At 42.5% G+C, this 21074-nt stretch overlaps 1 protein-coding gene across 7 annotated transcripts in view; it reads left to right on the top strand.

The window, feature by feature from the left end:
* Nucleotides 1–21074, top strand: part of PLCL2 (phospholipase C like 2) — a 185588-nt gene that overhangs the window by 99956 nt on the left and 64558 nt on the right. For all 7 annotated transcript variants that reach the window (XR_010410711.1, XM_064588372.1, XM_064588354.1 and 4 more), the window contains exons 3-4: nt 13157–15643; nt 18294–18497. Coding sequence is in view for 6 of the 7 variants with exons in the window: in XM_064588372.1 (XP_064444442.1) it covers nt 13157–15643; nt 18294–18497 (2691 nt within the window). In the remaining variant the exon portion in view is untranslated. The remainder of the gene's footprint in view (nt 1–13156; nt 15644–18293; nt 18498–21074) is intronic.

A 21074-nucleotide genomic window follows, 5' to 3' on the forward strand; every position in this document is an offset into this window, starting at 1 on the left:
TGCTGTAGAAAGATCCATGTATAAGTGGACCTGCGCAGTTCAAACCTGTGTTGTCCAAAGGTCAACTGTCATACCTTTGTAGAAAATCTAAGCATGCCTTAGAAATGCCTGTATTTCGTCTTCACACCAGTATCCTGAAACATATGCATGAAAAGCCTTTCTAGTTCCAAATCTCAAAACCAAAGTTTATGGGATGTATTTTCGTAGGATTGCCTGAGCTTCTTGATTTTATGTTCTATACAGAATGGGGTAGAGACCCCTATTCACAGTGTGTTCTGTGTTGTACTACTAAAACGTGAGCCAGGTACAGGAGGCTGTCTGTAGAACGAGTGTTGCTGGCCACGTGGCATTACCTGTGCGCCGGGGACCTGTTTTCCCTCCGTTGCCAAGCCTCGCAGTGCCGAGGGCTGGAAATGGTGAAACAGGATCACACTGAAGCAGTTCAGTGGCTTTGGTCACTGGCCGCAAAGACCACCTGAGATGCATTAATGATGAGATCTTACTGGTTTTTAAAACTGCTTTTCATTTTAGTTTGATGAGCTAATTAATCTGGAAGGGACTTGTGGTTTTAAAAGGGTATACAACGATTAAGGAAAATGGCAGAACCGGACCTTCTGCAATCCAAATTGGCACTGCTCTATTTTGCAAATGCTCTAGGCTAATCGCGCAAGTCTTATGGATTCCTGCCATGTTGGCATTGGCATTTTTATTGATTGCTTAACCCAGGCATGGCTTTTAATAAAAAAAAAAAATGTCTTACTGTGGGCATGACATAAAGCGTATGTACGTTGTTGCTGTAAATCAAGTAGATAAAAAGATTTTGAAGGTCCATCTGTGCCACTTCAGCAGGTGTTTGCATGAGAAAATCTTTTATTTGCACTGAATCTCTCTAAGGAGGAAAGCAGTGGGTTTGGAATTGACTTTAAGAATTTTCCATAATTAAAAACACATTGGACTGTAACAATGTGTACTATAACATTTTGAGATCATTGTAACTGTTTAAAAGTTATTTTAGAAGTGTGCAGGTTTCTATCTGGTGTCCCAAATAGTAATTTTTGAGTTCATTCATTCAGGGAGGTTGATAAACTGTATAACATTTAAACATTATCTGTCCTTTAGTTCAGTTTTATTAGACTGTTAAGGGAGAAGCAAAATAAATACCTACATAAATGGGCTGGTGATTCTTAAAGTTGTCAAACAAATGAGGCTTTTCCCCTTTGTTGACCTTTTAAAACACGTGGTGAGTTGTACTTGCACACATAGGAAAAATGTGCATGATTATCAGTTTTGTACATATTTGTATTTTTTGCTTTCTGTGGCGCGGGAGTATGCATTCCCCAGACTGGGAGGCCTCCTCTGGCCTGCTTCCCCTTCTCCTGCTCCCAGGCCCCCTGAGAGGCTTCAAACCTTGTAGGCTCTTTCCTCTCTCATGTCTTTGCATTTGCTGCTCCCTATGATTAGCTTTCCCTTCCTCTTCTATCAGGATCCAGCTCAAAAGCCACCGTTTTCAGGCAGCTAATGACAGTCTCATCTCTTGCTTTCCCAAAGGACTCTGCTCCTTCAGAGACAGGTTTCCTCTCTCCTGTATCATTAATTTCCCTTCTTTACTGGGGTGAATCCCTTCAGCCTAGAACACTGCTGTACGGTCTCCAGTCTGACGAAACACTCCCTCTCCCTCCCTCTAACTCCCTTCTTCATGGAGTGAGCCACACTCACTGTCTCTGTTCCTCACTTTCCTTTCAGTCCCCTGCCCCCCAAACTAGCCCTCAGTCTACCCATCTACTTAGACATCACGACATCGCGCACCATTTCATCGAGCCAGGAACTTGGCAGCCGCCTCAGACTCCTCCGTTTTTCTCATGTGCTGCCTCCAGGCCATCAGCCTGTGTCATCAGCTCTGTCACTGACATTGTCGTGAAGCCATCCCCTTCTCTCCGTATCTCTTGTCACCGCCAGGGCTCCAGCTACCATGGTCCCACGTGTGGGATACTGTAGTTGTCTCTCTGCTGTCTCCCGGCCTCAGCCCTCACCCCATCCTCATCCACTCTCTACGTCTGCCACATTGGTCTCCTTTGTGTGCTGGAATACTCAACGTCGCTTGGGCCTCAGTGCCTCTGCACTTGTCATTCCTTCTTCCTAGAAAGCCGAGTGGAACAAGTGGTGGAGGGCAGATGCACCAGGAGTTAGGGTGTTGGAGGGGCCCGTCCAGAAGCTGTCTGGATGAAGAGCCAGAAGAAAGGGAAGCCACGAAGCACTCACCACAGCTAGGACCAGCCCTGGGAGGTCGAGACTCGGGATCCACGAAGAAGGCCTACAGGGTTTTTATGGCCGAAGGCTGCAAGGCAGGGGATGGGTCTCCAGAGCCTGCTGAGCCACAGCACTGAGCTTGGGGCTCATGACTTAGAGCAGCAGTTGCCAAGTTGAGTACTCCTGGAAGAAAATGTTAGAACTTCAGTTTAATTCTGTGAATGTTTTCTAGCATACACAATCTGTTAGTAGCTAGCACATGTATTTAATAAACAAACAAACACATCTTGGAGGCATGCTCAGTAGTAAGAGCATGTGACCGGTATACAAAAAGCACTTCATTAAAAAAAATAAGTGCTTTAAAATTTTTGTGAAAACCTCCCAACACAGAAAAGCCTTCAAAAGCAGATAGTTTCACTGGTGAACTCTACCAGACGTTTGAGGAAGAGTTAACATAACTCTTCCTTTGTATTTCTGTGGTATCAGCTGTAATGCTCCTCTTCCATTTCTGATTTTCTGTATTTGAATCATTTGAGTCCTCTCTCTTTTTTTCATGGTAAGTCTAGCTACAGGTTTGTCTGTTTATCTTTTCAAAAAAAAAACAACTCCTGGTTTCACTGATCTTTCCCATTGTTTTATTACTCTCTATTTCATTTATTTCCAATCTGATCTTTGTTGTTTCCTTCTTTCGAATAGCTCTTAGCTTTGTTCTTTTTCTAGTTCTTGGAGGTGTAAACTTAGGTTATTTGAGATTTTTCTTGTTTCTTAATGTAGGCATTTATTGCTATGACTTCCTTCTTAAACAGCTCTTGTTGCGTCCATAAGTTTTGGTATGTTGTATTTCCATTTTCATTTGTCTCAAGGTATTCTTTTCATTTCCTCTTTGACGTACTGGTGGTTCAGTAGCATTTTATTTGATCTCCATGTACTTATGAATTTCCAGGTTTCTTCATGTGATTGATTTCTAGTTTCGTACCATGGTGGTCAGAAAAAAAGCTTGATATGGTTTCAGTCTTCTTAAATTTATTAAGACTTATTTTGTGACCTAACGTACGATCTATCCTGGAGAATGTTCCATCTGCGCTTGAAAAGAATGTGTATCCTGTTGCCTTTGGATGGAATGTTCTGTATGTATCTGCTAAATTCCTCTGGTCTAACATGTCGTTTAAGGCTAGTGTCTCCTTATTGATTTTCTGTCTGGATGATAGATCCATTGATGAAAGTGGGGTATTAAAGTCCCCTACTATTATTGTATTGCTATCTATGTCTCCGTTCAGGTCTGTTAATATTTGCTTTATATATTTAGGTGCTCCTATGTCAGATGCATAAAATAAATATTTACAAATGTTACATCCTTTTGTTGAGTTGACCCCTTGATCATTGAGATTACCTGTTCATGAAAAGGGGCTACTGTTCTGATGGCCAGCATTGGTCCCGCCAGGGGCTATGGACTATAAGACATAGCCCATTCCCTCAAAAAGTTCACTTTCTGCTTGAGAGATAAGGCTAACCCACATAAAACAATTAGAGAACAGAATAAGACTGTAATTAAGTGTTAAATTACAGGGTAGAGACTTTAACTACTATATGAGTTTGGAGAAGAGATGGCATTGAGGGCCGGACTAGCGCAGCCTTGTGAATGGTTTGGAACTTAAAAGAATATTTTGTAGAAAGTGAACTTTCCCTTTTATATGATTCATTCATTTTTTTTTTTCTGATCTAATTGTTCACACATACTAATTTCATATGCAAATAAACCATTGGATTAAAAAAGGCCCCAGGAAGAAGTTTGTTTTGCCTATAAGACAAGATAGAAAATAATAAACAAGGTGATTGCAGAGTAAATTGTCTGTGAAGCAATTTTCCTCTTAATATTTAATTTTAAAATAATTGTGGAGATATTAAAATTTCTGACTGAAAGAGCTACTGTCTCTTCCTTCCCTGTGGTGAGTGTGGCCCAAGGCAGCAGGTCTGCAGATCTGCCTGCTTACAGGTCTGTGAGGCTTTCCTATTTTGTTTTTTAAAGATTTTATTTGGAAGTAATCTCTACATCCAACATGGGGCTTGAACTCCCAACCCCGAGATCAAGAGTTGCACGCTGTACCAACTGAGCCGGCCAGGCACCCCTGAAGCTTTCCTTCTGACTCCTGACTACCCCTGCAGAGCTGTCATATCCCCTCAGTGCCAAGCAGCAGTGGATTTAAGGGTAAAAAGTGAGAAAAATAAATTCTTCCTCCTATGCTATCCCGAAATAGTGAAGAACCAGCACAATTTAGGCGGAAAAATTGTGATCGAGAAGCTACTCTTAGAATTGATCATATTGGCGGCTAAGATTACATAGTATGTGATTCAACTTGTGTGGCTTTTAAAATTCAGTATGATTTACCAAACAGTTATTAACAAAGTTCTGTAACCATATCTTGAAATAGCTCCGTAGTACAGGAAATCAGCAGGCTTTATGATGTGCTGAATAAGGAATTACCATATACACAGTTGGGAAACACTGACAATTTTTACACCAAAGTGGGCCGCTTAAGTACCATTATAGATCATAAATTAAAATCCATTAGCATCAATATTTTCACTGGAATGTAAAGTAGCACTTGTATAGTTTATAGGAGCTCAGTGCTCACCATTAAGTTTTTCATTACTGGAGAAAACCGATGAATTTTATTGCAGTTTACATCGGACACAGATGTACATTATGGTTTTGTAAATTTACTTTGAATAAATATTTCAGTGGTAGTGAAAGTGTTTGACCAAAAGAGTGTTGTCATAAAAATATTGTATTCCATTATTGTCCTCTGATTTCATAATTAAAGACCCAATTTTTTTTTTCAAGGCAGGTGTAACCCATTACAGCCAATGAATTGGAAGCTTTAACCTGACCTTGAAAACTTCATTTTACAGGAATTAGAAATATGTTTTCTTTGCGTGTAGTTATTTTGAACACTGTAAGAAATAATATGGGCATATGAAGTAGAGGGAATCATCTGAATAATTCTGGTCAGAAAGTGCTTTGAGTGAAGTCATTTCATTATTTTTTAGACAAAAATATTATGGGGATCATTGTTTCAAATATGAATACTTATATGTGAGTTAAATTATAAATCTAACTAAATTGATGGGATTTAAAATTAACAAAAGAGGGGCGCCTGGGTGGCTCAGTCGTTAAGCGTCTGCCTTCGGCTCAGGTCATGATCGCAGGGTCCTGGGATGGAGCCCCGCATTGGGCTCCCTGCTCTGCAGGAAGCCTGCTTCTCCCTCTTCTACTCCCCCTGCTTGTGTTCGCTCTCTCGCTGTGTCTCTGTCAAATAAATAAATAAAATCTTTAAAAATAAGTAAATAAAATAAAATTAACAAAAGACCTTGAGAACTAGTTTATTTATTTGTGCCCTATGAATGTGGGGGTACAACCTGCTGAAGAGGGCATCTGGCTGCTTTTGACAGTTTCCCAATATATCTTTGGGAATCACATCCACTTGGTTGTGCGCAAAAGTCCTACAGTATCATTAACTAGTAGCCTCAGTGAAACAAGACCCAGAGGGGAAATGTGTTCATTCTGTTCCTTCTGGAATGGGACTAACCTTCAACAAATCCTAAGTGATTGGAGTATTGCAATTGCACATTTATAATCATGTTCTTTTTATTATTTTATGAAGAAATAATTTCAGCCTGAAATGTATTTATTAAACAGCATCTCGGGTGTACAAAACTTCAGGCAGCATTTAGAGCACTTTCCAGCTGTGAGCTCATTTATTATTATAACAATCCTATGAAGTAGATACTATAAATAACACATGGGGGGCACAGGTATTTTTTTAAGTCTCTGTTTTACAGGTGGAAAGATGGAGGAATAGAGAATATGCAATGCTAGCTCACCTCTTGTGGCTCATGATATTTCTGTGGGTGATTCCTAAACTAGAAAGTTTATAAGCTGTTGGATTATTTTGTTCTACCTTGGAATTGAGAAAACCTATTGCACAGCTATAAATAAGAACTCATTCTATGATTGATTGATTTTGCCATTATTAGTGAAATTCTGTTACTTATATCCATAAATTATGTGGTTTCCTTTTGTTTGCCTGTCTTTCAGTTTGTCATTTCTCTTTTGGATAGCCTTAAAATTTCCTTGACAACCCTGAAAAACTATATCCTTTGCCTTTAACATTTAAGGTTGACATTCTTTTTTAGGAAATGCTAATCTTTTTCTTTGCCTTCTGAAGTTTATGTTAATAAGGGCCATAATTCTAAACCTCTTAGAGGAAGAGGGATGGGTTTGCGTATCACTTTCAGAATCCAATCACAGCCTTTTGAGGCCTCTGAAACCCACCTGTGAGCCTTCAGAGACCTACATCTAGGTTAGGGACACCTATGTGGAAGCATGGGAAAATTTAGGGACTCTAGTCCTTTAAAAGGGAATAACTTTTGAAAAGAATTCAGTACATTTGCAAGCTGGGTCAAGTAGATGCCCTGTGGTTAGATGTAAGTGGATCACCTGTAATCCACCTGAGTTGTAATTTTTTTTTTAATGATTTTTTTTTAAAGATTTTATTTATTTATTTGAGAGAGAGAGAGAATGAGAGACAGAGAGCATGAGAGGGAGGAGGATCAGGGGGAGAAGCAAACTCCCTGCCAAGCAGTGAGCCCGATGTGGGACTCGATCCCGGGACTCCAGGATCATGACCTGAGCCGAAGGCAGTCGCTTAACCAACTGAGCCACCCAGGCGCCCCTGTAATTTTTTTTTTTAAGATTGATTTATTTATTTTGAGAGAGAACAAGAACGAGCAGGGGGAGGGGCAGAGGGAGAGAATCTTTCAAGCAGATTCCACACTGAGTGAGGAGCCAGACACTGGGCTCCATCCCACAACCTATGAGATCATGACCTGCACTGAAACCAAGAGTTAGACACTTAACCGACTGAGCCATCTAGGTGTCCCCTGAATTGTAATTCTTGCTTGTGTTCCTCTGTATATAACTTTAAAGTTTTTCTTTTTGTATTTGTTTTTCAGCAATTTGTATTTGTTTTGTATTTGTTTCTCAGCAATTTGACTGTGACATGTCTAGGGGTGTGTTGTGTGTGTGTGTCCTGTAATTTGGATTGAATGCTAAGCATCATGTTTAATAAAGACTGAAGTAAATAATACTTATGCTCAGAAATGACCATGCCCCTTCATCTTCTAGGTCGTTAGTGTTGGGGAAGTTGAGCCAGTCTAATCAATAATTGCGTTGGTTTTGTATTTTGAGTCGCCATTGTTACCTTTATCGTACCACTGACTTTAAATTCCTCCACCAGTGGGCCACCATAGCCTTGTGTTTAGGGTGTGGGCTAGGGTCCCAGAGGTTTACTCATTGTTCCTGCTCTGCCCTCAGCTTTCATCTGCAAATGCCTGTGTGAGAAACGGGTCTCTCTCCATGTCCGTGCCCCTCCTCCATGGTACACTGCTTGCTCCTTGGCACTAGGCTTCTGGGAAAGTCAGGGGGAGTTCTTTGTCCTCCTGGTCTGGTTTCAGTATTAGGCAGCTGTTTGTTCCTGCGCATCAGGATGGAACCTTGTGGGCATTCCTGCCCTGCTCCCCTGAGCAGCTGTACTCTGCCGTCTGTGTGGAGTTTGGGCAGGAGAAGTTCTCTGCTCTCTCCTGGTGGTAGTAGAGTTCTGCTTTTATTAGTGCAGGCTCCTGAGTCCAAGAGGTTCTTCTACCCCTTGGGGTAGTAGATCTTTGCCTGGCTATAGAGATAAGTGGATTTTACTTCTACCCTTACCCCAGTGGTCCTAGGAGAAAGAGGGCTTCCTGCCTTTCCCTCAGTGGCTTAAGGCTTTTGCTTCAATATAGGAGGGTAGTTGGGGAAAGAGGCAGAGTTTCAATCTGCCCCCCATGCCTGTGCCCTGGAGAGGGGCTCTCTCTCCTGTTCTGCTCCCAATTTTTTGCAGAAGCACCCATGAAGAAGACCTACAAATACATGCAAACTCTGCCTGCATCTGGGGCTCCCCGTTACTCTACATGATATACTAGCCCACACTTGGCCTGTACGAATTCCTTAAAATCTTAGCTGACTTCTTATGTGCTTCCCTGGTAGCCTCTCCCTCCCATGCTCTGTCAAACATGAAGCAGTTTCTATGTCTTGTCTGGCCTTGAAAGGGCCTGTCACCCTTTGGAATTCAGCTCCCTTGGTTGCTTTGTGACCACAGTTCTCTGATGAAGAGAAGAAAACTTGAATTTATAGTTTGGCTTTTCCTCATCGTGGTGGGAGTGACGTTCTCTCTTGGCTTTCCACATTCTAAGCTATCCTCTTAAGGTACCTACTCACATGCATGACTTTCAAGTCCCCTGTGGGTTCCTAAGCCATCAGCTGATCTGTGCGCTCATAGACTCTTGCCAAAGTTGGGCCAGGGTGGGCTCTTGGAATGCAGTAGTGGGCATCCTGGAAGAGGGGGCCTATGAGGAGAGGAGTCCATGGGCCAAGCAGCTCTCTGTTATTTGTAGTAAGGGGACTTCCGTGTGAGTGGGAAACAGCATTTGGCCATACCTAGCTTTTCTTCAAATTGTTTTGTTCTTTTCAGTTCATCTGATTGTACACAATGACCTTCCCAGTGACTGATTTTCCTCCAGATCTCTTTTTTTACCCCCTCTTTGCTCATCTTGGAGAGCACATCAAAGTTTTAACAATGAATGAGAAACCTTGCAAGGTAGCTCTGATGTGCCCAGCATGACTTACTCCTTCAATTCAGGGTTCTTGTTACTGATCTTAAGAAAGGCCAGGCCTTGCTGTGCTCCTTGAAGGGGCCTCAAGTTACTTCTCAGGGCGTTTTGTCATCTTTTGTTAAGGATAGAAATTTCTTTAACGTGGTGTTTCTTAACTCTCTTTATTCCCAGTCCCCATTCAGTCAACATAAAGATCGCAGGTCTTTCTTTAATGTTATTTCTAAATCAAATTAAATGACTCGACTCAAAACAAACCAGAAGGACAAAGCCCCTTCCTCCTTCTGTTATGCCCCGTCCCCACCCCCACACTGGAATCCCTGCCTCTATCTAGAATTCAGCATTTCAGGGTTGATGTGGAGGTGGGATTTTTGAAAATTGATTTTCTTTTAGACGGAGCATTTGTTTTGTGTTTCTTCTCTTGGTGTTAATAAGTGCTGATAAGAGTAGCAGAAATGCACCAGTGGACCAAGTTTACATTCTCTTGTTTTTACCACTCAGAAGCTTTAGATGGTGAGCACTTAAAATGTAAGAACCAGCTCCGAAACATCATTTATACTGTTTTTAAAAGTATTTTGAGACACCTTTATCTCAGCAGAAACTTAGGTCTTTTCCTCTGGTTTAAGTGATTAGTTCATGTAAATTATATGCATTTTGTTTTCTTTAGATGAAAAGACTATATGTGTAGCACTTTTCACTGTTAAATTTAAACTAACTAACGTTAATAAGAGATAACATAGGAACTAGATTCCAGCTCTGCTGCTGATCAGCTGCTTTGTTCATGCAAGTACAGCTGACCCTTGAACAGCGTGGGTTTGAACTGGATGGGTGACTTGCACATGGACTTTTTTTTATCAATAAATACAGTGCAGTACTGTAAATGTATTTTCTGTTCCTGACACTTTTCTTAATAACATTTTCTCTAGCATACTTTATTGTAAGAGTACAGCATATAATACATATAACATGCCAAATATGTGTTAATCAACTATGTGTTACTGGTAGGGCTACGGATCAATAGTAGGCTCTGAGTGGTTAAGTTTTTGGAGAATCAGAAGTGATCTGTGGATTTTCAACTGTGTGGGGGATGGGCACCCCTAATCCTTGAGTTGTTCACGGGTGAACAGTACTTGATCACAGCTGGGCTGAAAAGTGAAAGCCAGGTAGGTGTGGGATAAAGATTCTGGGACTCAGGCCATTTGGGGGGCCTGGATCTCCTGCTATTGAACCCCAGTGTCCCTCCCTCCCTCCCTCCCACACAAGGGCTTCTGTCCTTCTCTTCCCTTCCTCTGGGTCCTGGGGGGCCAGCCTGCCTTCACATCCACCTGTAGCTTCCAGCCAGTGATCCTGGTCCATCCAGTGGTGAGGGCAAGCTTGCACATCTGTTCTGCTGTTTGGTCTCTGAGCAAGCACATGGCTCTGTTGGGGTCTGCAAATAGCTTCATCTGTTGGAGAGGAAGGAGGCCGTGGTGTGCTCTGGAGAGGACAGAATGGTTCTGGGCCACAGCAGGCGGCGGGTGGGGAAGAGACGGGAAGGTCTCTGGTAAGGGAAGTCCCTGCTGTCATTATATCACCCTGTGTTGGGATGTTCCTATATCTGCAATGAATGATCAGAACTCACCAATCAAAACCTGGCTGGCTTGTGATAAGCAAGGCAATGTTTTGAAAGCCTCAAGTGTGGTGTTTAAGCTCCTGCCTGTCCCACAGATGAGGGTGTGTGAGCACTTAAGTATGTTATTATCGTGCTTTATGATTTGGCTTTTTCTTCTTAATAACAGAGACCTATGAATCTGAAATGTATCAATTGTAATAAATTAGAAAGTAGTAGTTGAGTATTAATCAGTATGTTAAGACTGACAGAATAGAAGATTACAGTGTTGAGGAAATGCTATATATATTTTTAATGGATAAATGGCTAAGCACCTCCATTTATCTTTGTGACTTCTTTTTACTAGTGGCACCTTAGAGATATAATTTATAACGATTATAAAATTCCCTTAATTAGTATGTTGTCTTTACTAAAGGTACTTGTGTGTTTTTAAAGGTAAAGGCAACCTTCATTCTGAAAAATAGGAAATTTATACATCTGTTTCAGGCCCTTATGCATGGCTGATTACAAATTTAATTTCATGCCAACTCTCTTAAATAGATAGAACACAGTCTATGCTTTAGGGATTTGGAAGAACTATGATGCAATTCATCTTATGGATACAATTGCCAAAGTTTTTATGTCTTTTGAACTTTATTGTTCTGAGGATTCAGTTGCAAAGAAATACTCCGCCTTGTGGCTTTTATGTTGTATCTTGGCATTTAGATCACAAAGGCCTCTCTGCTTCATTTGGAAACTTTGAGGGAAATGATACCCATATGATTTAAAGTTTTAAGTTTAATTACCTCCTGCATATTGCTTTTGGAAGTATGGGTAGTCAAAGAGTAAGAGTGGTTTTAAATGTCAGATGCAGAGAATAGCGTAATCACTTTCTAATATGTGGAGATTTTTTTTTTTTTTTTTGAGATTTTATTTATTTGACAGAGAGAGACACGGCGAGAGAGGCAACACAAGCAGGGGGAGTGGGAGAGGGAGAAGCAGGCTTCCCATGGAGCAGGGAGCCCGATGTGGGGCTCCATCCCAGGCCCCCGGGACCATGACCTGAGCCGAAGGCAGATGCTTAACGACTGAGCCACCCAGGCGCCCCTAAAATGTAGAGATTTTATTCAAAATAGATTCTCTCCAGAGCAGAAAAGTTAGAATTGCCTTTGTATAATATTCTTCATGCTCTTCTCTTCATTGCCACAAAAGTTATATAATCTCAACCTCCATGTCTATTCCCTGCATATGAATATAATGACTTACTGAAGATTTATCAAACATTTCATATACTTCCTGAAAGGCAATATCACGTTTTAGGTGAAGATTGCGCAAGATGCTTTGAGGTCATGTGAGCATTAAAAAAAAAAAAAGGTGTCTGTATAGGGAAGGAACTCCAATACACACATAGCTGTGGCATCAGCATCTTAAGGTGGGCACCGGTGACACTGTGCAGGGAAGTTGAGGGCTGTGTCGTTGGTGACGCAGATTCTTTAGGAATAGATGCTGCTGAGAGTGTTTCCCTTGATGGTGTCAATAATCTGATGACACTGGAAGTACTTAGGTGACACTGTCCTAAGCACTAGCCTGGTGCATGGCAGTAGGCTTTAGTAAATCCAGCTCTAGGGTGTTAGAAGCACCCGCTGCTGTCCTCCCACCCAGACTCAGCACAACTACAGCCCTCAAACCGAATGTGTCCGAAGTCTTAAGAACCAGGACTAATCTGAGACTCTGAAGAGCCAGGAATTTCTGCTGGAATTTCAGTGTCTACTCATTTAACACATGGTTTAGTGGTCAGTACTTAGCTGTTTCTGGTCTTTTGGCGTTTCCAGAAATAGCCCAGACATCTTAGTGAGTCCAAGCATTTTAATCAGGTAAGCCAGGTGGTTCTGAGGCAAGTGGTGTGGTGACAGGCCTTTGAGGAACACTGGTGTGGGAGATGCATTCAGATGCAGAGCCTTCTTCATGGGTGTATGACTTGTGCAGCTGGGCAGGCCCCACACTCAGAAGGGCGCTGCACTTGACTTAATACTCTTTGGTCATCTTAAAATTCTTAACGATTTTTTTTTTTTTTTTTTTTTTTGAGAGAGACAGAGAGTGGAGAGGGGCAGAGGGAGAAGGAAAGAGAATCTTAAGCAGGCTCCACACACTCAGTATGGAGCCTGATGGGGGCTTCCTCTCACAGCCCTTGAGATCATGACCTGAGCTAAAATCAAGAGTCAGACACTTAACTGACTGAGCCACCCAGGAGCCCCTAAAATCCTTAACAATTTCTGAACGAGGAGTCCTGCTCTTTGATTTTTCCCTGAGCCCTGCGAATTAAGTAGTCCATTCTCTGTACAGGATTTTATTGTGTATTACTGAAATTGTGTTTCTTGACACCTATGGATTGCAATTATTCAATAATGATTTTTTACCTGTTTATATTAGGCTGCAAACTCCAGGGCCACTTCTAAGTTCTAGAAGTGGCTGAGTATCATTTATCATAGAACATTCAATAGGAGATCCTAACAGTGTGATTTTTTTGAAGAAATTAAATTTTTATTCCTAATCTTGAAAACAGAAACCCATGTTTATGTTATTCTTGTACACTGTTTTGTTTTTTTTTTTTTCTTCCAGGATGGTACAAAACAGAAAAGAGAAAGGAAGAAGACTGTCTCGTTCAGTAGCATGCCGACAGAGAAGAAGATCAGCAGCGCAAGCGATTGCATCAATTCAATGGTCGAGGGTTCAGAACTCAAAAAGGTTCGCTCCAACTCCAGGATTTACCATAGGTATTTTTTACTGGATGCTGACATGCAGAGCCTGAGGTGGGAACCATCTAAGAAGGATTCTGAGAAAGCCAAGATTGATATTAAATCCATCAAGGAAGTGAGAACAGGAAAAAATACAGACATATTCCGCAGCAATGGCATTTCTGACCAGATATCTGAAGATTGTGCATTTTCAGTCATTTATGGAGAGAATTATGAGTCACTTGATTTGGTTGCCAACTCTGCAGATGTTGCGAACATCTGGGTTACGGGACTGCGGTACCTAATTTCTTATGGAAAACATACCCTTGATATGTTAGAAAGTAGCCAAGACAATATGAGGACTTCTTGGGTTTCACAAATGTTTGGTGAAATTGATGTAGATAACCTTGGACATATAACTCTGTGTAATGCTGTGCAGTGTATCAGAGACCTCAATCCTGGTTTAAAAACTAGCAAAATTGAGCTTAAGTTCAAAGAATTGCACAAATCCAAGGACAAAGCTGGTACTGAAGTCACAAAGGAAGAATTTGTTGAGGTTTTCCATGAGCTTTGTACCAGACCTGAAATTTATTTCCTTTTAGTTCAGTTTTCAAGCAATAAGGAATTTCTTGATACCAAGGACCTTATGATGTTTCTTGAGGCAGAGCAGGGTGTGGCACATATAAACGAGGAAATCAGCCTTGAAATTATTAACAAATATGAGCCATCCAAAGAAGGCCAGGAAAAGGGCTGGCTTTCCATAGATGGGTTCACTAAGTACCTTATGTCCCCTGACTGTTATATATTTGATCCGGAACATAAGAAGGTCTGTCAAGATATGAAGCAACCTTTGTCTCATTACTTTATAAACTCATCTCATAATACATACTTAATAGAGGATCAGTTCCGAGGTCCCTCTGACATCACAGGATACATCCGAGCTCTTAAAATGGGTTGCCGGAGTGTTGAATTAGATGTATGGGATGGGCCAGATAATGAACCTGTAATTTACACGGGCCACACCATGACCTCTCAGATAGTCTTCCGCAGTGTCATTGATATTATTAACAAGTATGCATTCTTTGCTTCAGAGTATCCTCTTATCTTGTGTTTAGAAAATCACTGTTCTATTAAACAGCAAAAGGTAATGGTTCAGCACATGAAGAAAATTTTAGGGGACAAGCTCTATACAACATCGCCCAATGTGGAGGAATCTTACCTACCATCCCCAGATGTCCTGAAAGGGAGGATACTAATTAAAGCAAAGAAGCTGTCCTCAAATTGCTCTGGTGTAGAAGGGGATGTTACTGACGAAGATGAAGGGGCAGAAATGTCTCAGAGGATGGGCAAAGAGAACGTCGAGCAGCCCAACAACGTGCCCTTGAAGCGATTTCAGCTCTGTAAAGAACTGTCTGAACTGGTGAGCATCTGTAAGTCCGTTCAGTTCAAAGAATTTCAGGTATCATTTCAGGTTCAGAAGTACTGGGAAGTCTGTTCGTTTAACGAAGTGCTTGCCAGCAAATACGCCAATGAAAATCCAGGGGACTTTGTAAATTACAACAAACGTTTTCTCGCTAGGGTTTTCCCCAGCCCAATGCGAATCGACTCCAGTAACATGAACCCTCAAGATTTTTGGAAGTGTGGTTGTCAGATTGTAGCCATGAACTTTCAGACCCCAGGCCTGATGATGGACCTGAACATTGGCTGGTTTCGGCAGAACGGAAACTGCGGCTACGTCCTTCGGCCAGCCATCATGAGGGAGGAGGTTTCTTTCTTCAGTGCCAACACGAAAGACTCCGTCCCAGGAGTCTCACCGCAGCTTCTTCACATTAAAATCATCAGTGGGCAGAACTTTCCCAAACCCAAAGGGTCAGGTGCCAAAGGAGATGTGGTGGATCCTTACGTCTACGTGGAGATTCACGGAATCCCTGCCGACTGTGCGGAACAAAGGACAAAAACAGTGCACCAGAATGGAGATGCTCCCATTTTTGATGAAAGCTTCGAATTTCAAATCAACCTACCTGAACTGGCCATGGTGCGCTTTGTAGTCCTAGATGATGACTACATTGGGGACGAATTCATTGGCCAGTACACAATTCCCTTTGAATGTTTACAGACAGGCTACCGCCACGTGCCCCTGCAGTCATTGACTGGAGAGGTCCTAGCGCACGCTTCTTTGTTCGTCCACGTGGCTATTACTAACCGAAGAGGAGGAGGGAAACCTCATAAAAGGGGCCTTTCTGTGAGAAAAGGGAAGAAATCCAGGGAATATGCGTCTTTAAGAACACTGTGGATTAAAACTGTGGATGAGGTGTTCAAGAATGCCCAGCCCCCGATCCGGGATGCCACGGATCTGAGAGAGAACATGCAGGTACGTTCTTGTGTTTAAGCATTTACTCAGCGGCTTTTCTTCACAGTGCACCCTGTGCACCATCTATGAATACTTTGGAAGGCTTTAGGTTTTACAACAGTATGTTTGGTTTTCAGTAATTTGTAAATTCCAATTTGTTATGAGAACATTTACCACTAGGTTCATTCTTTTTTATCATTCACATTTCCAGAACTGCAGTTGGTATCGAAAATATTGATAATGCGTTAGAATAAACCAGTTTTGTTGCTGTCTTACATAACCACATCCTAGTCCTTGTCTGCCTCACAGATCCCCATTGTTTCCTAAGAGTGTACATGGGAATCTCTGGTTTTCTGGAATATTCTTCCGCTAGAACCCACTTTGATGACCTACCGAAGTAAAAGGCACATGTTCCAACCCTTTCTTCTGGAGCTGTAGTGCTAGGAAAATAGCAAGCACTTAAATGAGCCAGTATGTTTGTGTTTTGAGATGCCTCTTGATTTTGGAGGATGGCTATTCAAGTGTTTAAGTAAAAGACATGTGGTGTCTGTATTTATTAGAAGTCTAAGATAATAATTACCTCTAAACTGAATTTAGAGAGCTTCCGGCGCTACCCTGGCCCACCGTGTGAGAGTGCCTGCCGTGTCTGTGGTAGCTGCTCGGCGTGTGTTTATTAAAACACATATATTAAATATATTATTTGGTTATATATCTATAAATAACTATTAAGAGAAGAATGCCACCAGCAAGTAAAATCTGACTCAGAATATTCAGCAGATTTCAACCCCGTACAGATTTTATAGATACCTCATTCATAAAAAGACCTTGCCACAGTAGAGGAATTTTATTCTCTTTCTCTCCAAGTCAAGGCATAACAGGAACCTCAAGAGCTCTTCCCCGTTTCCGAGGGCGAGAATGGCTTGGGACACCCTCAGCTCCGAGCAAGGCACGCCGTCGCCTGCCCCAGGGCTGCCACAGCATTCCCGCGGCGGTCCTCTGGGGCTGGAGCATGCTGTCTCCAGCGCTGCGTGTGTGCGCTGCACCCGGCAGAGCAGTCAGTGATGGGGGTTAACGAGCACCTGTCACGAGCAGGCAGTCTGGGCCACAAGGACGCAGCCATGAACGAGCTGTGCCTTCAGTTGGGCGTGGGCGGCGGGGAGGGGAAGAGACCATGAGCAGGTGAATGAGCAAACAGGACAGTCGCAGACACAAGCAAGAGCTGTGAAGAAAATAGGGAGGTGGGGTGGAGTGATTGGGAGACCCCACCCTAGACCCCACTGTCATGGTTTGTTGTCATGACCAGTCAACATCCAAGTCATTTTGAGCAGAATGACGCAGAGTATGATGTCCACGTTTACAGAGATACTAATAAAAATAAAGTGTTTAAGAAAACCAAAGTGCTGCTCATTTTTCAGACTGGGGTATCTGAGAGCAGAAGACACAGGACTTGGAAGGCCTGGATTCCTCCCCTCTGGCCCCCAAGCTCAGCCCAGATCAGGACCCAAGGGCACCTGGAATAACTCCCATTTTGGTTAGAACTTACCGGTTGTTATAGCACGGTAATTAAAAGCATAAGCTTCAGCATCAACAGATTTCAGGTAAAATCTTGACTCCTTCACTCACCAGCTGTGTGACCTTAGAGAAGTAATAGAGAGAGGTTATAGCCGAGACTCCGCTCCCTCACCCACAGCGTGGCTGGTTGAGAGGATTAAGCGAGGTAATGGGTACTAAGTAGTCCTACTCGCTTAGCACTTGGTAAGTGCTCCAAGAATGCCAGCAGTGACATTTGACAGTGTCAAGGGGTTTTCCTTACCGGATATTTTAATGGCATAGCTCTGGTGATGAGAAAAGAGAGAGAGGGGTGGTAGGGGAGAAACGTTACAATCAGTGGATACACTAATAGGGCAGGGTCTCCTACTGGGCAGACCTCTCAAGCAAACTGCTTTGTCCTCAAAATTCCTTTAGATTTTCTGGTGGTTTGCTGACAATCTTTGGTAGATTGGCTGGTAGATCTTTGGCTGGTAGATCTTTGCCTTCACATGACTTCCAAAGCTAAGAAAGAGAGATGGAGCACTCCCTCTCTCATGCCCTCAGAGGAACAAAACATATCAAAACTGTGATCTTGGGCTTCTAGCCTCCATAACTGAGACAATAAATTTGTTGTTTAACACCCCCCCCCCCAAAAAAAATCCATTTGATTTGGAACCAGTGTAAATAGATGAGAGACATTCAAGTTTCTCCCTCAAAAATACTCCTTTCCTTTTTGGATGGCTGGCATATTTGATAATTACTTTAAACCTGATTTGATTTTTTTCCTTTACCTTTTTTGAATGCAGAAGCCATTCTTTTTGTTTGCTCATGATTGCATATCAGCCTTAGCACCACTGTGAACTCTGATCTGAAAAGAGGCTTTACCCTTCAGATGAATTTTACTTACTCGCATTTTCTGTACTTTTGATAAATTGGTATTGAAAATGTCTGTAACTGTATTTATTTTGGAAAATAGCCATTTTTCCTGGCATGAAATAGTTAATTCTGTCATGACATTGCTAATAACGGTTGTTACTGAACCAGGCAGTTCAAGTATAATCAAGTATATCAAATAGAATATCCACGAGAAATTAAAGCCTCCGGTTAATTACAAAGCGCCTCCTTTCTTTCCACTTAACAGAATGCCGTGGTGTCATTCAAGGAGCTGTGTGGCCTCTCCTCTGTGGCCAATCTCATGCAGTGCATGTTGGCGGTGTCTCCCCGCTTCCTGGGACCTGATAACACGCCCCTGGTGGTCCTGAATCTGAGCGAGCAGTATCCCACGATGGAGTTGCAGGGAATTGTGCCTGAGGTTCTAAAGAAGATTGTAACAACTTACGACATGGTGAGTTGTTCTTTGTACTTTTGTGGAGGCTGGGTGAGAGAGCTATCTTAAGACAATACACCAGACATACATACTCAGGTGCTCTTGCTAGGGTGTGCTTTCCTATTTCATGCTTCATTTACCTATGGTGGAAAAATGATTCCTCAGACTTTGCTGTATTTGAAAGAGCTCAGTGTTTTATTGTCCTTGTTTTAGAAAGCAGGGTTCAGAAACACTTGCCTCAGTCGGATTAAATGGTAGTTAGCTTTTCAAGAATATATCCGAATTGATTTCTAAAGCATATGCTATTTTCCACACATACATGGCAAAGGACTTTTTTTTTATCTTTCTCTGGAACCAGCCTTTGATTTGCTCATTTTTATTTTGTTTTCACTTTTTCAGACTGGTAAAAGTAAGAAATTTAATTTTTTCTAACATAAATTTTCAGCACCATTAGGGGCAATTGCTTCCATCCCATGATTATAATGTGTAATGCTTTCCTTCCTTACAGCAGCTGCTCTGAGATACCTATAATTTGTAAGCAACTTAACGTTAATGAGGTGTCCTCAGGATACCTAGAATATTACATTTTTGTGCTTACATATATCTTGCATTTTTGTGAATCATATCCTGGTCTTATTGTACTTTTTGACTTATCATAGCTCTAAGGGAGAATTCGTGGGCAAATAGCACTGTTTCGAGCCCACGATGTCACTGAGGCTGTCAGCACTCACGAGTGCTGACCGTTGCTCTCTAGCCTGCGAGGTTTAAGGCTGGTGTTGGACACTCCTCTCCCAGACAGGCCAGGCTATCAGCCTTTGCTCCTCAGGGTGCTCAGAGTTAAGAGGCTGCATCCACCACCTTCTCTACACAAAATGCATGAGCCGTGCATGTGATGAACGTGATGAACCACAAAACATCAGGCTTTGTCTGATATGGCCACTGTGGTTAAAGACAGAATGGGATCGGCATCATAAGCCTTAGCAGAAATATTTTTGACTCTTCAGGAAGTTGATCTGAAAGCTTTAATTCAGAGGGGTTTATATGATTCAAAGGAAAGACAAAACAGATTAGGCCAGCATTTCCCACAGTGTGTTCAGAGGAAACTTGGTTTCTTAGGATATTAGTAAATGTCACGTGGGAGCAAGGGCTCCGTGGTAAAGCAATTTGGGGAAATACTATTGAACAAAACTAATCATATGTCTTTACTGCGGGACATCTTAGGGCCTTTTCTTTGCTGACACACTGAGTTCCCAAGAGGGCAATAGATAGAGAATGCCCTGTTTCACAAATTGACTTCACCAAGGGGTACTGTTTCCAAGAACAAAAGTTCTAAATACCTTTTGTTCTTGGTCTTCTTCACTTCTTGATCTTACTTGCTCAAGTCTTCAGGCAAATAAGATCTGGAAGTACAAGTCAGTAGAATGCAGTATTTTAAACAGCTTATTGCTTCATTACCTTTTTCCTAGATTCCTCTGCAGTAGCCACACATTTTAGCAGATACGTGTTAGCTCCTACTATTTCTAGCTTAGAATTCATGGTAGCATGAGCAATCTAAAGGACCAAACAGTGGGCTCTGCGGGCAAACCACGGAGAGTGGCAGTCAACCTGAAGAAAGAGGGAGGGCCAGGGGCAAGTGCTTCTAAACGCTGGGGAGGGAACTGTGCTGGGGGCTGCAAGGGCTGCAAGAATGAACTGGAATTGCCCTTGTCCTCAGAGAGCCATCCAGTCCACTGGAAGGTAACGGAGGCAGCTGGGGAGCAAAACACAGAACGCTTATGCTGTGCTCCTTTGTAGCGAAAAGTGGAAAGAGAGGGGAAGAGGTAAAAATGGGAAAGCTTGAAGAACTCTTTCACACTGTGACCGAGGCCACCTAGTTAGTTCCCATCTCCTCCTGTTTTGTGAGAAGAAGCCAAAAGAGGCAGCTGATGTGTGTAAATGCTTCTTAAGCTTAAGCCACACATAAAATCCTTAGACAGCTTGTAGACCTCTTTTGTTCACCAAAATCTAAGATGACTTAGACCCTTGGTGCTTCACGGATTTCTGCAGCAGTCCCACGGTGACATTTCCTCACGGTAACCTTTTTTTTTTTTTTTTTTTTTAAGATTTTATTTATTTATTTGAGAGAGAGAATGAGATAGAGAGAGCATGAGAGGGGGGAGGGTCAGAGGGAGAAGCAGACCCCCCGCTGAGCAGGGAGCCCGATGCGGGACTCGATCCTGGGACTCCAGGATCATGACCTGAGCCGAAGGCAGTCGCTTAACCAACTGAGCCACCCAGGCGCCCCTCACGGTAACCTTTTTACCAGGAACTTCCTGAGAGTAGGGTGGCGGCACCCCACGTGGGTGGTAACAGGGGGTACCGGACAGGGGTGATGACCCAGGACCTAGTCCAGCGGCTGATTGCCGACCCCAAGCAGGAGGTTCTCAGGGCTCATAGCACAGAGGCTCTGGACGCCAGCAACCTCCCAGCACCCATCCCAGTATTTGGCACAGAAATCCCTCAGTGCTCCTTAGTTCCCTGCTCCCTTGCTCTTCCTGGGCTGCTAAATGATAACTCTTATTACGCAACTTTTGTTTACACATAACTGGAGAGTTG

Source organism: Mirounga angustirostris, unplaced genomic scaffold, assembly GCF_029215605.1.
Source record: "Mirounga angustirostris isolate CCGP_5_RB_7025 unplaced genomic scaffold, mMirAng1.0.hap1 SCAF_1, whole genome shotgun sequence".
In the NCBI taxonomy this organism is placed as follows: Eukaryota; Metazoa; Chordata; class Mammalia; order Carnivora; family Phocidae; genus Mirounga; species Mirounga angustirostris.